Source organism: Protopterus annectens, chromosome 2.part0, assembly GCF_019279795.1.
Source record: "Protopterus annectens isolate FY-2018-M chromosome 2.part0, PAN1.0, whole genome shotgun sequence".
NCBI lineage: Eukaryota > Metazoa > Chordata > Ceratodontiformes > Protopteridae > Protopterus > Protopterus annectens.
In genome coordinates, this window is record NC_056728.1 from 1,696,833,998 (window position 1) to 1,696,852,258 (window position 18,261).

General features: G+C 43.0%; 1 protein-coding gene across 1 annotated transcript in view; it reads left to right on the forward strand.

The window, feature by feature from the left end:
- MFSD8 (major facilitator superfamily domain containing 8) overlaps positions 1–18,261 on the forward strand; it is a 626,971-nt gene that overhangs the window by 214,611 nt on the left and 394,099 nt on the right. The window contains exon 6 of the mRNA XM_044061750.1: positions 11,346–11,490. Coding sequence (XP_043917685.1) covers positions 11,346–11,490 — 145 coding nt within the window. The remainder of the gene's footprint in view (positions 1–11,345; positions 11,491–18,261) is intronic.

Consider the following 18,261-nt stretch of genomic DNA (forward strand, 5'->3'; position numbering starts at 1 on the left):
GGGGCCTTCTAAGCCGGAGGGCTCTCCGGCTAAGTCGGCTCCACCAAAATCAACAAAACCTGCCAAGGCCCAGGCTTCTGTATCTAAGCCTGCGGCCTCGGCTCCGACTGAGTCGAGATCGGCTCGGCTGGAGCCGATTCTGGCTTGACAAAGCTTTCGGCACCGATGGCTATCGGTGCGAATCTGTATTGTCGCCGATGTCGGCTCCGATCGGTTCCGACACCCATGTGGCACAGGCATCGGTGTCGGCTCCGATCGGCTCCGACACCGTTACTTTGGTGGCTGTATCGGCTCTGGCTGGGGCCGATACATCGGGACGTTCTGTCGGCTCGAAGTCGGCGCCGACAGGATCTATAGTATCGGCTCCGATGGTGCTTTCCTGGAAGAGGTGGGGGGCTCCTTCCTTGGAGCCGATACTTCGGCTCGGCTTCACCTCTTCTATCGAACGGAGCCATCGGAGCCGATCTTCAAGGTCATCCAGGTTGTCAGATCATGACCTAGAGAGAGTGGTCAGTAGATTACTCAAGTCACAGGTACTGGCCCAAATGTTACACAGTCCGTCTCAGCAGACGACTGTTGGTCCACACCCGTTACAGTTCCTCCTTCAACTCTACCCCAGAGCTTGGAGTTGGAGTCTTCGGCATGGTTACTGCTACGGCTGGAGGACGGATACCCCTTCTGTTCCTTCAGCCTCTACTCTTATCTCCTCTTCCTTAGAGGGATTCGTGGTCGGGCTTCCATGGTCTCCTCCGAGGGGTGAGTGGCATCGGGCCCTTGTCCGTGCCCGCTCTTCTCCTTGGGGCCTCGGTCTGGGTGAGCTCGGCTCCGACATCTGCCTCGGATACTTCCCTTCGGTGGTCCCTGGAGTTCCTAGCTCTTGAGCGGGTTCTCTCGGACCTGCCTGGGAGGAGCATTCGAGGTGATGAAGAGTGTACTGGCCACTGGTATCAGTCAGCAGTCTGTTCCCGTAGCTCCTCCCTCTCTAGTACCTGTTGGCATCTCTGCCACTTCTCTTGCTACAGGACCCAGAGATCCTCCGCCTCAGGTTTCCCCATTGGGAATTTCCCCTCTTCGAGGATTCTCCTGACGTTTGGGAGATCCTCCTAGGAAGAGGACTTGTAAGAGGAAGCATGTGGACTCCCCGAGTCTGTCACTGGATACTGACTTTGATGAGTCAGAGGGATCCCCTAGATCCCCTCTGAGGATGTCTCTTTCTCAGACATCCTAGAACTTCTGAAACAGAGGGAAACTGACCCACCAGCAATCCCTCTGAGGATGAGTCAGTATACATAGAGGCGTTTGGATCTCGGCCCTCCACCTCCTGGGTATCTCCGCCTTCGACCCCTTATGCAGGTGATTGCACGAAGGCGTGGGCAGCTCCTGACTCTGTAGAGCCAGTCCCTAGGAGGCCTTCAAAATTTATCACTGCCCGGCGACAAACAATTCCTTACTAAGGGTGTCCCGCTGATGCCATGGTGGTGGCTGCGGCCACCAAAAGGAACTTGCAGATCCTTCCGTGCCCGTCCATCCTCCTAATAAGGACTCTAGGACCATGGATAGGTACGGTAAGCGGATGTTTTCCTCAGCGACCTTTGCTATGCTGAATTACCTATGTCACTTCACCAGACTCCAAAGGGATATCCTGAAGGAGCTGGGAGAAGTAGTTCAGGATCCTACAGCTGCAGGGGCTCAAGAAAAATTGCTTCTCAGCTAGGAACCCTCAATTCCATTGCAAACTCCTCCATGCGGCTAATATCTTATGCTGCGGATGGAGCGAGTAGAGCCGCAGGCACAGGTGTGGCTCTTAGGCGCCAAGCCTGGATGCGGCTATGTGATTTTATGGATCCCTTCAAGGCGTCCTTCACAAATTCTCCCTTTGATGGGTCAGCTTTGTTTGGCCCTCAGGTGAAGGAAACCTTGACCAGGTGCGAGCAGGACGGCAAGACTCTTTCTGCTGTTGGAGTCCGTTTTCCACCCTTCTAGGCCTTATCCCAAAGGACAGAAGGGTGGGAAGATGTTGTTCCGTAAATCCCAAGGAGTCACGCCCGATTCACGTGGTCAGTTTACCCCTAGAAGCAGAGGGGTAACAATAACAGACGCCGCTCTAGAGGCAGAGGGGGTCCGAAGAACCAGGGAAACAGGGAGCCTCTCTCTGACAAGCCCTTTCAGCATCCCTGAGGTGTTGCCCGGCTGTCCCTCCTTGGAGGCAGTCGGGAAGATTATCACTGTACCCAGAAGCCTGGCATTCCCTCACTCAAGACAGATGGGTACAGTCGATCATATCCAAGGGTTACATAATTCCTTTCGAGGAAAGTCCCTTTCCCTCAAATTCCCTTCCAGATGTACCACCCGGTCTAAGGGACATTGCAGAGTTAGAAATCGCAAAACTACTGCAAAAAAGAGCCATTCAGCCAGTTACAATAGACCATTCAGAGCCGGAATCTACTCAAGGTTCTTTTTGGTCCCCAAAAAGACCGGAGACTGAGACCAATATTGGATCTCAGCAGACTCAACAAGTCTGTCAGGAAGACAAGATTCCGAATGGTCACTCTTCAGTCAATTCTGCCCTTCTTACAGAAGGACAACTGGATGTGCTCAATAGATCTTCAGGATGCGTACTATCACATCAAAATTCACAGACGCTCCAGGAGATTTCTCCGCTTTCGGCTGGGGTCCAGTCATTTCCAGTTCAGAGCCCTGCCCTTTGGTCTCACTACAGCCCCCAGAGTGTTCACCAAATGCATGGCAGTGGTCACGGCTCACCTGAGACGTCAAGGATTCCAGGTGTTTCCGTATCTCGATGACTGGCTCCTGTCAGCCACCACCAGACATCAGCTTATACAAGCCAGGGATTACACAATAGACCTTTGTTCTCATTTGGGCATCTCAATCAACTTGAAAAGTCATCCTTATCGCCCTGCCAGTCTATTACCTTCATAGGCGCAAACTTAAACACTGTTCGGATGTCAGCTACCCTTACAGAACAAAGAGTTTCAGACATTCAGACTCATGTCAGGATCATTCTGGCCAGCAAGAAAATACAGGCCAGAATGGTTCTGAAGGTATTAGGTCTCATGGCTGCGGCCATTACACTTCTTGCCCTGGCTCGATTCTACATGCGCCTTCTTCAGTGGATGCTGTTCACACAGTGGTCATACCAGCAACTTCCAATGCGTCACCAGATTCTGGTGACACAAACATGCAAAGAACATCTTGCTTGGTGGATCACATCGTCTCAGGTTCACCAAGGCAGGTGCTTTGTACCTCCGTCCCCGATAGCCACTGTCACCACGGATGCCTCCCTGATCGGGTGGGGGTCATTATCAGGGCAGGATGGTTCATGGGACGTGGCAACCGTTCGAGTACCATCTGCACATAAATGTCCTGGAGATGAGAGCAGTGCTTTTAACGTTGCAAGCCCTCAACGACTTTCTTCCCGTAGGGACAATTGCAGTCCACACAGACAACATGTCTGTAGTTTGGTATATCAACAAACAGGGCGGAACCAAGTCCTACCCCTTGTGTCGGCGCTCAGACTTTGGCAATGGGCGATCTCCTCTCATCGGTTTCTGGTAGCAACGCATATCCCTGGGAAAACCAACATTATAGCGGACAGATTGAGCAGAGCTATCCTCATGCCTCACGAGTGGTCTCTCAAGCAATCTATAGCGGAAGAGATTTTTCTGGAATGGGGTCGTCCATGTTGCGATCTTTTGCTACTCCCCAAAACAGCAAATGTCCAGACTTCTTCAGCCTCTTCCCTCTATCAGGCCATCCCCAGAGACGCTCTGACCCAGGATTGGCCCCAGGGACTTCTTTATGCCTTCCTCCATTTCCTCTGATCCCTCAGGTGATCCAGAAAGCTACCGTTTTGAGAGCCAAATTGATTCTCATTGCCCCTTACTGGCCTCGACAAGTTTGGTTCCCGTTCCTCCATCATCACCTTTTGGTGCAGCCGTGGCATCTGGACCCAGTGCCAGATCTACTGATTCACCAATCCGGTCAGCTGCACCGGTCAATCCCCTCTCTCAACCTCACAGCATGGTTGCTCCACTTCCTTCCTTAGCCAGGCTTCCTTTGATCTCTAACCCTGTTAGAGACATCATAGTAGCTTCACTAAAATCCTCTACCAGAAGGATTTACACAAGCAAATGGAAACGTTTCTCTTATTGGGCTAAGGCCCAAAATATTGATCCTTTTACTGCCCCTGTTCAGGCAGTTCTGGACTTCTTAGCAGAGATTTTTCATGCAGGCTCCTCTTCTTCCATAGTCAGAGTTCAATTGGCTGCTATTTCTAATTTTCATGTCGGGATAGCAGATCATAATATTATGTCCCATAGGCTCTGCAGGGCCTTCTTGAAAGGAATTTTCCTACTAAAGCCTCCAATCAGGAATCCTCCTCCTCAGTGGGATCTAAATTTAGTGCTGACATCCTTGATTCTTCCCCTTCGAGCCAGCTGTTTCTTGTTCCCTGAAATATCTTTCTTGGAAAACTTTATTCCTAGTGGCTATTACATCTGCCAGGAGGGTGTCTGAACTTCATGCTCTTTCGGTTCGACCCCCCTATTTGATTTTTCACAAAGACAGAGTATCTTTGAGAACTAATCCATCCTTTTTACCTAAAGTCGCTTCAAAGAACAATCTGAATCAATCCATTGATCCTCCTGTATTTTTTCCTAACTATTCAGATAGAGCTGAACCAAAGCTACATTATCTTGGCGTCCACCGTCAACTTAGATATTATTTGGGTAGAACAAAAAAAGCTAGAAAATCTGATCAACTTTTTGTTTCCTATGCGGATAATAAAAGAGGCGTTCCTGTTTCTAAAGTGACTTTGTCCAGATGGCTTTCTTGGTCATCACTGAAATTTATACTCAGGGGAAAACAGCTGTGCTCAAAACCTAAAGCACATTCAACTAGGAGTTTAGCTACTTCTACAGCTTTTCAAGCTAGACTTCCTTTGGACACTATTTGTCGGCGCCACTTGGGCCACTCCTCACACTTTTGTTTCCCATTACAAATTGGACTTGGCCTCCAGGGACAGAGCCAGTTTTGGCTCTACAGTCCTCAAGAGTTTGTTCCATTGAGCCACCCAGGATAGAGGTGCTAGGACGCGGTCCCATCAAGCAAGAATGAAGGCGAGATTGACAACTTAACATTAAGAAGTTATGTACCTACCATAACGTTCCATGTTAGTTGTCTTCTCGCCTTCTTTCTTCGACCCTCCCTCCTTCCCCCTGGCCTGGACAGACCTTGTATAAGAAACTATTATACTAAGGACCATTCAGACCTGGTCCTTTTTCCATCTGTAAGTTTCTTCTTCCTTTGGGAAGTATTTTTTGCTTGGTGTTATTGCCCTTTGTCAACAAACGAGATCTGGGTACTTACCGCCTTGCATCATGGGATATGGGGCTGCCTCGAGCTGGTAAAAGGAGTTCTCGAGCTAAAGCAAGTGCCGGGTCGGAGCCGAGGATCGGCTCCGAACCTATCAAGCAAGAAAGAAGGCGAGAGAAGACAACTAACATGGAACGTTATGGTAGGTACATAACTTCTTATTCTGTTGACAGTCTCATGTTGGAGTCAGTAGTGAGGATTGAAGCTCCTTAGTTACTGACCCAGGATAGTAAGGGACATCATTTAATTGTTGGCCATCCAGTGAGGTATTGGCCAGATATCACATGAGGTTTAAGAGAAGGCAGAAATTAAGTAATTTGTCATGTTGAAGTGAATGATGGTTAAAAAGAAAACCTATACATATATGAAACTAATGAAAATGTCACTGTGGTTTGTTTACTATTCTATTAACTTATATGTACCTATGTTATTATATAAGTTGGGATTTAATAAAAATGTTAGAAAACGAATAGAGCAGCTGTAGTAAAAAGTGTAACTCATCAAAAACAGACTGTGTCTTTCCCCTGTAAGCCATGAGATGCGTAACCAGCACTAAATGTGTATCTGTCATATTAAGCAAATAATTCTGATTTTATGACAGCACAAAAAAGCAACTTGTATTATGTTCTACAGTAGAATTTGTTAATTAAGAGGGCACATCAGCTATATATTCCAAATTTGGCCATGAGAAAACAGCTAGGCCTGTATTAGTAAGCATGTGATCATACCAGCAGGAAGAACAACTCTGGAAAAAAAAACTTTGGAAGAAGGGAAAAGTATAAAAAATTGGGAATAGCAGTATATTTGTGGAAAATTATGCTTCTCTTTTACCTGATATAGACTGAATAAAGTTTATCCCAGCATTCAGAGGATGTCAAGAGGCTAATGTGAGATTCAAGTTGCTATATCTATCTATCTTTATAATATTTTATCCTGGAGAATCAATGATGTTTTTGGACACAGAACAAGCTATAGAGGAAATAAAAAAATATTTATCCAGTGAAGAGTGAGCCATCAAGCTAAGGGGGATTATTTTCAATATTTTGCAGTAAGAAAGCCCATGCCGAGACTTTGCTAGTGAAACCTTTTCAGAAGACAAATGCTTTAGCAGCAGAATAATACTAGGAGTGTATGGGACTTGAACCAGAGATTGATGTTGGGTGATATTACATGATCATGAAGAACACTAGCAACAGTGTAAAATTAATGAGTAAGTGAGAGAATCGCAAGACATCAATTCCACTAGATATAGTTTAGATGTGTGAACCTTGCTTCTGCAAGAAAAAACAATGGATGAAAAAAATGTGACGTTTGTTGATTGGTAAACTGGTGTGATAACCGTAAAGCATAAACCTCACTTTTTGACATTGTTTTGTACAAGAGCACTGAGCTGAAGAAGTAACTAAGTAAAATAGTTTTAATTCGTATTAATATTTATATAACAGTTTCCTGATATAAATTGCATGCTGATTTATATAGTAGTTTTGTAAAGTATGTGGTTAGAGTTATTTTAAATGTTAATAGAGGGAATTTTATCATTGACAGCTGTATATGCTACTTGATACTAAAGAAAGTATCACAAAAGTAACAAGATAAAGGCTCTAGAGAAGCAAGTTACAGTTAATATAATGTGATTTGTGGCTGTTGGGAAATGTTAAATGTATAAATCATGTTGTATATAGATTAATTAGATAATTTCCCATTTTAGTACAGGTGAATGCTAAAATTAATATTCTTAGTTTAAGCTATATATAATTATTAAGCAAAAAAACTTGAAAAAATGATTAAGATTATGAAAAATGAAGTTTGTTCTTTCATTTGCAAAGTAGCTAGCCGTTTTTCTTTTCCATTAGCTCTTGGTAAAGACAGTCAATCTGCTGGTGCAGGCAGTTAACCATGAAAGGCTATAACAGTATGTTCTGAGTGAAGTGTACAAGACACAGTATGCTTAACTGTTAAAAGAATATTGGCAAACGGTTACATGAGATAGTGTATTCTTAGTGAAATCTGAGAGGTACAGTGTAATTAACTTTTAAAGTGATGCTGGCAAGCAGTTCATTGAAAAGAAAAATTAAGAAATGAAATTACCTAGAAATAGTAAGGCCTTGTTGAGTCTTAACTATGGTGGCTGCCAAAAACGCAGTTTCTAGAAAATGCAAATCAAAGTCTAAGCCAACTTTACTAGTAGTAGTGAATATAGCAACAGAAACAAAACAACTGGAAACAGGATCTTTAGAAAAGCATAGGAGCAAATTACAAAAAATGCGAATTGTGGGAACAATACATGCAGAATAACATTTTGGAGGCAAATGAAGTGTAAATGAAGGCTGGATTTAAATGAGCTATTTGTCATAAGTGATAATTTAAGAAAGATGTTTCTAGTTTAAACAGAAAAGAAACTGTGGCAATTGAATAGTTATAAGCAGTTGTCTCCCCAGCAGCCCTTAATGCTTTAATCCACTAAATGTAACTGTGCACAGATTAGTTTATTTAATGGTTCTTAATACTAAAATGTATTGTTAATAGAGATAATACCAAAACAGATGGTAGCTGGTGTAAGTGGGAACGCATGCTCTCTAATATGTGCATTAGTATGGCTAGCCTTAACTATGTATCTGTGTATCTATTTATGTATCCAATCATGTAATTGGATTATTTTCACTTGTTTGTAGGAGAACACTTCCTTTAGAGAACTGTATATAGTTCTGTGTGTTTGCTGTGAATTAAAGGAGATTTTTAAATGATTTAGTTGTGTTTTTATTTAAGCAAAAATTCTGGTAAAATTTGACATGGGCTCAAACAGAGATACAACAGAGCAACTATATGCAAGTTTAACCTGCCTGCAAGCTGTAAGATGGACACAAATATTCATGCAGACTGTAATGTATAATATGTGAGAGTCGTATTTTTATCAGAATGGCTGCTTTATCAATATTAATGTGGAATGTAAATGTCCTAAGATGTATAGACAAAATCAAAAGAATATTCTTTATGTAATACCCAGGTTTGCTCTGAGTTACTGTACAATGGTACCTTGTATACTGAGCCAACAGATATTGCCAACATACTGGTGCCAACTTTACCCGTCTCCCCCCAAAAGGTCCAATTACAATACCAGAGGAATGCCAGGCACCCAGCATTACTGCAGCACAGGTTAAAGCTGCATTTTTCAAGGCCAAGAATACAGCTTCCATGGGACCTGACATTATCCCTGTATGTGTTCTACATGAACTACAAAGTGAACTGGCACCACATCTGTGTGCCCTGTTCAATCACAGCCTCAGCTCAGACTTTGTCTCTACCTAATGGCACACTGTTACAGTCATCCCTCTCCATAAAGGTGGAGCAACTGCAGTCCCTGGGAATTATTGCCCCATTAGCCTGACAAGTCTTATATGTAAGTGTATGGAGCGCATCATCATGGACCTAATTAACAAGGATATAGGGAATCTCCAAATTCTAGATTGCATGCAATTTGGTTTTGTTAAAGGTAGATCATGCCTGCTCAACCTGGTTGACTTCTTTGAGTTAGTCACCAGAGCTGTAGATGAGGGCAAGGCAATTCATACAGCCTACCTCGATCTGGCCAAGGCCTTTGATACCATTGCCCACTCAGGAATTATTGAGAAACTCACCAAACTAGGCATCAACCCCTATAACACTAGGTGGATTGCAAACTGGCTCACAGATAGACCCACAGTGTGAAAGTAGTGGACTCCAAGTCAGACTGCTGAACAGTCACAAGTGGAGTCCCACAGGGGTCAGTCCTGGACCCTCTCCTGTTTGGCATCTACTTCTCAGAAGTCCAAGCCAACATGGAGGGACTCTGGCTGACCAAGTTCGCAGATGACTGCAAGCTGGGAGCCATTATTAACTCCTCAGGTGATGTAGACATCCTACAGAAAGGCCTCATTGAGACCAATTACTGGTGTTGAAACCATGGCCTTAAGCTTAATGCCAAAAAATGTGTCATCATACCTTTTGGTAAAAACTCAGTTCTCACTAATTACCACATCGATGGTACCCCACTGAACACTGAAGGCGTTATAAGAGATCTGTGGACCCAGGTTGACAGCAACCTCTCCTTCAACTACCACATTGCCACTGTGGTCAGAAAGTCCTTCTATGTGGCACATCTCATTACCAAGGGTTTTGCATCCAGGAAGAAAGAGGTCATCATCTCTCTCTACTTTTCCCTCATTAGGCCAGTCATTGAGTATAATGCCCCATTTGGCATGTACCTCACTAGACACATGCAACAGCTGGAAAGGCCACAAAAGTACCTCACGAAGAGGATCCTAGGCTTTAAACATGTCCTACATGGACAGACTCACAAAACTCAAGCTATTTTCTGTCTCGTATCATCTACTATGAGGCGATCTCTGCTTGACTTACAGAGCCATACCTGGCCCAGCTCTGTTAGAAGTGCTACATCTAAAGAAATCCCAATCCCTCTGCACTACATGCTCCAGAGACCTCAACCTTATTACCACAATCAACAGAACATGCTGGAGGGACAGGTTCATAACCCAGAGACCGTCCATGCTCTGGAATAGACTTCCCATACATGTCAAGCAGAGCACCACACTGGCCCTCTTCAAGAGAAATCTTGATGAGTGGATGGGAAATAGAAAGTTCACCCCAGGGATCACTTCGGTGGCTCTGCTTGAAAGAGGCACTGGGAACTAACTTCGGGCGGCACAATGCCAAGGCACTTCTATGGGCTAGGTTCTAAAGGCTCCAGGGCCATTAACCTAGTACACACCTATGAACCTGTGCACATATGAAGAGTTCTTCATCCAATTTTCATAAATGGATAGGGTAAATAAATCTCTGATGCTTAATATGTGTTGCTTTAGTAGTTCAGGTTTCTCTTTAACTCTGTTAAAATCAGGCCTGGTTCAGAATACTTTGAATGTTTTCCCGAGTTCTCACTTGGCTGAAGACAGTGAGTGCCTTTAATTTGCAAAGGAAAAGGCCCTCCAGTTAAAACTGGCTTTGTAGATCTGTTGCAGAAATTCCATTTGTTTTCCAGAGGACTATCTAGATCCTTGAGACGCATGCTGTCCTGTATTCTAATATTCCCTCTAGCCAGGCTGTATAGGAGCAATATTACCACTTGCATCATGATTCCTCTCTTTTGTCTTGAAAGACTTCACCTGGTTGATTTACAACTTGGTGGTGAACCAACCTGCCAATTACAGCTGATCAGAAATTCCACCTGATGAAAAAATTGAATATAAGCATTTTTACAGCTGGAAAATTAAGCCCTTGATATCTCCGAAACTTATTTATACCAACATCATGGCCGCAAGCACAAGCACAAAAAGGAAGAAATCTCCCCAAAGAAAGGAGTCAGTATTGACACACACTTAGAAACTGTACTTGCGGTGATGTCCTGTAGAAAACAGTGATGCAGGAGTTGAGCTTCACTAACATGAATGTAACCAAAATAACTTTGTCTAGTTGAGCAGTAGAGAAGCAAGTGGGCCCAGTAGCTGTAGCCCAGTCTGGAACGACCCATGATGTACCTTCAGGGGGAGTTAGGCACGTAATAGCATTGATTTCTCAAACTTGTTTGAAGGGGCAGGGACCAAAAGTATGGTACACAAGACATGAGATCCAAGGAGATGGTTAAATTGAACATCGGGCTTTGAAGCTGATTAAGCCTCTTTCACGTATTCAGGCTTTGTGTCTTTAAACAAAGCCCATAACCGTGTACTTACAGATGTGCTTCTGTAAACTTTATACTCGCATTTAATCTAGTCTTGCAGTAGTAAAATACTGTACGTCTTTGCTCAAAGGAATAATGGTCAGAGCCAGTTTGGATTTTAGACATGAGTGAAGGAAATAGAAAATGTAGCATTAAAGTTTGGTTGATTTTTTTTTTTTTCAGAAATTATTCACTTTGTAGTGACTGTACTTTTTATTTTCCTTCTCATATCTTCCAGTTTTTCAAACCTGCCTGACATTCATTGGAGAAAATGGAGTGGCATGGAGAGCCATAGCTCTGGAGCTGAACATGTACACAGCACCAGCCTTTTTGGGAGCCTTCTTTGGAGTTGTCAATGTTATTTTCATCATTGCCATTTTGAGGTACTGACTCATTGTATTTGCATTCTTTTAAATGTTCTTGTGTGAGAGACCATGGTATTTATGCTGCTGTGGATATGATGTCATTGGAGCAGTTCTGTGTGCTACTACTTGTGAGAACCAAGATGATTTGTAAGTGTAAGTGGTGAATTCTATGACTGACAGGGCTGTAGCCATTTGAGATGAATGGCTGGCTTCATGAAGGAAAGAAAATACAAGGTGTCTTAGATTATTTGCTGTGATGATGACTACTCACTTGCCATTATCAGTAGACCAGCATGTGCCATCATTTTTATAGTAATTTGGAAGTAGGGATTATATAACAGGAATAAAATTTAAAGGATACAAATACAAAAGTAGAAAGTATACAAGCATTTTTATTGCCTTTCTTTTAGGAGTTTGTTGTAATACATTTCAGCAGTGTCAGTGGCACAACAGGTGGCACACTCACCTTTGATGTTGAAGGCTGCAAATAACAGTCCCACATCAAGTAGATTGATGACACTACATTGCAGCAAAAGGAGGTACTGCACTTCTGAGTGTGTCATCCTTCAGATGAGACGTTGAGTATTTGAGTTGGTGGTAGCTCAGGTAGATGTAAAAGATCCCACAGCTCCTATCGAAAAGAGTAGTTCTCGAATGCCCTGGCCAAATTTTCTATAGTACTATAAATACCCCTTCGTGTCTCCCCAGAAAAGAGGTCACTAGCATAGTGGGACTAACCCAGTTAACAAAGGATAAATATATAAATATATTTTCTGAAGCTTTTTAAGTAAGAAACAATTAGAAATTAGAAATGCTGATTAGGATACAGAGAGCATACCACGCTGCTTGGGCTCTGCTTAACCATTTCTTGTGATTCTGAAAAAGGGTTCCAGTTGGCGAACATATGAATAGTCAGTTAACTAGCTTGACAAGTGGCAGCCAAGCTGCAGGGAAGCTTAGTGACAGTGTCTCTTATTGAGAGAACTTTTTCCCCTAGGAACCTGACAATGCAGTGACATCAGATGGGGGGGGGGCAAAGCCAGTAACAGATCTCAAAATTTAGCCAGAAATGTATTCCATGGTGTTTAAAAATCAATAAACCATAGTCTACCAGGCTGTGATTTTTTTTATTAGCACAAGTCAGGTACAAGAACAGAATTCCTGTGATCACTACGCCCATAGAGCAGAAATGTGTTTTAGTACACCAAAAATGTTTTCATGCATTGCTGCTATTCAAAGAAGTTGATCTGAACTCAGCATCACCCATTTCTTTCTATGAATTGCATCCTGTGTCACCTAAGAGCAACCAACATTGAGCTGAGCTTGTAAGCTGCTTTTTGCGTAATATCCAGGATTTTGTGAGTCTTGATCTGCCGTTTTGAGCTTTGCTGCAGGTACCCCTTACTATAACTCGGCCTTGGTGTATTTCTTTTTTTCCCCATTATTTTCAGCTGTTAACATTTAGCACAAGCTGTTAGTGAAGTTTAGGCATTTCTAGGTCTGATATTTTAAAGCACAGATTGCTGGAACTGCTGGGACTTGCACCATTGGCAATCAGACCACTGTGTACATAGAACCTTTCCAGGCTGCAAGCCCAACATGCCCAGTCTCACAGTGCACTACTTACTCTTGGCTGTTCTTTCTTACAACAGAAGTGCTTTGGTAATTGAATGGGTTCAGGTTTTTGAATTGGTGAAATAACTTTTTCTTCAAACTGGGTGAAGGGTTTTCATCTTGTATACAGTTTCTGTACTGTAGTAAGCTTTCTGTTTTGCTATATATTTTTTTGTAGTGCAGCAATTGTTTTCTGTTTTCTTTTAGGATTTGTGAGTAGGTTTAAGCCCATTTGGCCATTATAGCTTTGTTGGTGTCAGAGCACCTGTAGAAAATATATTTCACTGACTCACAGGTGCATGAAGTGCCTCATTTGCATTGGTTGTTGATTGTAATACCTTTAATTGTTCAATTTGTTTGAAGTTCAGTGATGCAACATCACTTTTCACTTGAAAATTACTTGGTGCTTCAGAAGTTGCTTCAGCTAGAGCAAAGACCCAGGGAGTCTACTTCCTTGCCATCTTCTCCTGATATAAACCAGGATTTTGGATCTTCCTATCTTCCTTCAGATCAGAAAATAATAAGCATAAGTCCAAGAAAGAGCACTCTTCTGAGCACATAAAATTTAAAGTGGTGACTGAGAAGGATTTTTGAAATGAAAGTAAAGCTTTCTACTCTACTTGTTATGGAGCTCATCGTGGCAGCTGTTGAGATTGCCCACATCAATTTGCACAAGTTTTTTTTTTATCTCACTCATTTTCATTTCCCATACTGTCATCTTCCCCTCCATTTGACGTATTGGCATTTACTACAAAAAAGGCTGGAAGCTAGGACTCTGTCCAGCACATTGACGCCAATTGCTATAGTTAACCCCGAAGCATCAGCCCTACTGATACCTGCCCTTTAGGTATAATTTCAGCAGGCACGAGATTTCCATTTCCAGAACACTGTCCTACAAATTTTGGTGTTCCTGGCATTAGATTTCTCAGCTTGGCTGTCTATTGCTTGTTTTGCAAGTGTTTGTGTTACAGGCATTTTCTTTTTATCAGATACCACTGCCATCAAGACAGTACCATAACATCGACAGATAAAGCCCTAATTATTTTCCAGACAATCTAAGTTTGACTAATGGCTTGGGCAGTGAAGTAGCTGGATTGCAGATGTTGGAGCAGAGTGGTTAATACCAGCTTATTCATCTTTGGGTAGGGGAAAGTGCCACTCTTGTTCAAAAGGAAATAGTTTATTAATGTTGCAGTGCAGACTGTGGAATGTATGTATGAAAACAAATATATCCTCTCTAGTGTAAATGTTGTGTGAAAGTCACAGCCACAGCAAACTGATTAGTTAAACCACAAAAGTCCTGAGCTTTGATGTGGATGACTGCATCACACTCATGGTTTCCAACTCTCAGCCCGAGAGGAACAAATGGTTCATAGGGCTGTTACTCCTGGGAATGAATATATCAATAGTTAGTTCGGGGGAGGGGGGCTACATGGTTAGAGCAGAGCCTCTACTGTCACAGTTAGTCCACTCCCAGAAACCTGCTCTGCCAACATTGGCCATGCAGCTATCCCATTCTTTGGGAATAGACATGCCACTGTTTTTTCTTAGAGAGCTGGTATTGTCATTGGCCAGAGCTCCAATCCATATAATAGTTTTCCCCACCAGTGACATCCCTGTTTGGCACATGGGGTTCTCCTGCATCCACATGCACCACCTGCCTATGCTTGAGTTGTTTTTGCCCCCTTCCCTTCATTTAACTCACCCTTGGAAGAATTTGAGTTTAAAAAGGCTCTCCATTTCCTTTGACTCATGAACTCCTAGACCAGAGAGGCCCAGAAAAGATATGGATAAAACCATCCATTTGGACACAGAACTCCAGACTCCATCATAGAGGATGTTGATGAGGAAGATGGGGCTTCTTTTTTACCTTGTCAGGAAAGCCCCAAGTTCATAGAAATCCTCAGCCATTTACTAGAAAAGGGGATTAAGCCAGTCTTCTTTCCCCAGTAGTGTGTGTAGAGGATATGTGGGATGATACAACAGTTTACCTGTGTAATCCCTACACCAGATGGTATTAAGAATGCAACAATTTCAGCTTAAGAACACCCCGATACTATGGCTCCTGTTCCAAAAGTGTTTGTTCCTGTGGACAGACACCCCACATCACTGAGTAGGATGCTGTTGAGAAATCCGTTTTGTCAGGTTCCAGGTTTCCATCCTGTTGACAAGGAATTCAGGGTTTTGGACTGGTTTGTGTTTGCCTCAATGTATGTCCTTGAGGGAGTTGAACTGCCTCATTCACAGACTGCTTTTCCAGAGGGACCGCTGGATGAAATGCAGTATATTGTAGATAGAATGCCTGAGAGGTTCTTGTAGGAAACTTTCACTTCATAGACATTCAATATCATCCATTTTGAGTTCAATGCAATCATTTTAGGAGCCTCTTGGTACACGTCACATAAAACGCAGAGAATGGTGCTGGTATGGTGGTGACTGCCAGCCCTACAATTTGCCAGCACTCTTGGTTTCATCTCACAACTTTAGTTGAGGAAAGTAAAGCAGCCTTTATTGACTCTCTCTCCATTTCTCTCTTTCTCTCTCTTCCCAGAGGGTCCCTACTCTTTGAGCCTGAGATAAATAAGCATTTCAAAGATCAGAGGACTTAGTTCCTTAGTAACCAACAAAGCCAGTAGTAAGATTCTTTGAAACTCTGACAACTGTCTTCTATCCAGTAAGGTCACTGGCCAAGATATCATGGTCCTTGGTGCTGTAATACTGGGCATAGACAACATCAGGGGTGTTCACAGAAGACCTGATTCCCCAGTCCTCTATGTGAAGGTTGTTTTTGGGGAAAGAGATCTTCCCTCTATGTTTAACAACTGTCTGCATTAACAAACCTAACCTCTGTCATCACCCTGTATTCCTTCCTGACTCCATTAGTGACCACTCCCCAATACACATCCGAAGATACTCTCCTGACCTCATAAATTCAAAGTGTGCCACAGGCTAACCAACTTCATCCTCAATGCATTTAAAAATTCTCTCTCTGCTATTAACTAGTCCTTCCTCACATCCCTACATCTTGATGAAGCTGTTCTCCAGTTCAGCTCCATCTTCATAATTGCACTGGACTCCCTCACCCCTGCCCAAACTGTTGGAGTCAAATCCCTCTCTTCCCCCTGGCTCACCAATTCAACTTGGTCTCTTATTCTACACAGAGACTCAGCCTGGAAACTCTGGACCTAGACCAAATCTCCCACACACTATGAAACATATAGGGAATTCCGATGTCTAACCAAAAAACACATAAACATTGAAAAAAAGAACTTGTACCTCACACCCCAATCTACAGAACCCCAAACCCCCCAAAAATTCTGGAATACTGTTAATCAAATTCTCCACCCTGGTAATCCTGCTACCCTAAACCCATGCCCCAATCACTCACCCCTAGAAACCGCATCCATGTTCAACACCTACTTCATAGATACCATCAGCAAACTTACACAAAATTCCCACCCATCCCACTCCACACCTTCCACCTCTCCCCTAACTCAAAATAACCCATTCTCACTAAATCGCATTTCAATCAGTTAGATTAAATTTTTTTTTCTCAATCTTAAACCACGCTCTCCTTTCAGCTGATAACCTGCCATTTCTTTTTCTAAAGGCTGCTGCTGACTCCATATCATACCCAGTATCCATCCTCATTAAACGCTCAATCAGTGAATCCTCTGTCCCCGCTCTCTGGAAACAATTCCACACCTTACCCATCCACAAACATGGTAATTCAGTATAGCTCTCTATCGACCTATTGCCATACTTTCTCTCCTCTCAAAAATTCTTGAACACTGTGTTCACAAACAAATCACTGCTTACCTCATTCAAGAAAACCTGATCATCCCTACCCAACATGGCTTCCGCTCCCACCACAGCACCGCTACTGCACTTCTTTCTTTACCAACTCCATCTCCCTAGCAAGAGACAATAATAAATTAGTGTCCTGCCTCATTTTAGATCTCTCTAAGGCCTTCAACGCCATCTCTCACCCCATCCTACTCTCCAAACTCTCTCAATTCAACCTCTTTTCTGCAACTATCTCCTGGTTCAACAGCTACCTCACAGACAGGCAGCAATCTGTAAAATGGCTCTGTACTCTATATCTCCTTTTCTCCTCATCAAAATGGGCATCCCCAAGGCTGTGTCTTAGGCCCCCTCCTTTTTAACATATTTACCAACCAACTCTACACATCCTACCCTCAGTCTTCCCTCATACAGTATGCAGATGATTCAACTATCATCTCAATTGCTGCCAACCCCTCTGACCTGCTAACCCTGACTCCGGCATCTTTTAACCTCATTGAAACTTGACTTACTAACCACCAACTCATATTTAACCCAAAAAGACTAAACTTTGCTTCCTCCCAAAATCTCTCTACCATCTTAAATCCTCATTTACCATCTCCTCTGTAAACAACACTACTATAATACCTGATACCCACACTAAGCTCTTTGGAGTAATAATCAATTACCAACTCAAATTTGACCTCCAAGTACTCCACCATATTAAGAAAACTCACAATAATCTCGCCTTCTGTACAGAAACAAAAGATTCCTCACACCTAACTCCTGGACCTCACTTGTAGAGGTCTACCTTCTTCCCAATCTGTTCTACAGCTCCCAAGTCCTAAACAATCTACAGACCTCACTACTCTCTATACCTGAATCCACCTACACCAAAGTTGCAAGATTTGCTGCCAATCTGCCTTCCAGATCACACCACTGTCAAGCTCTCTAGACACTCAACTGGTTAGAGTTTCCTAACCATCTCTTATTTACACAGCTACTTGTTATCCATTGTGTTCTGAATTAGCCATCTTCCTGCCCTATCATCTCCTCATGTCTCTCTCTCTCTATAAGGCCCCTTGTTCACTCAGAATTTGTGACAAATGTCTCTTATAGATTCACTAACCTAAAAATCTTTTGACAGAATCTTTAAGCCACTTTCCTGTTCTTGCATGGAACAAACTTCCCATGACCATAAGAAATATTACCTACATTCATGAATTCAAGAAAACTCTGAAAATACACTTTAACAACACCTAGACCTGCTATTGTAATCATCTTACCTGAACTTATCCTTTACTCTTTCATTAACCCCTCAATTTCCTCTCTTCCCTACTGTGAAGATAGGTGAAGGCTGCCAGCCTAGCCAGATAGAATTTTGTAGATAAT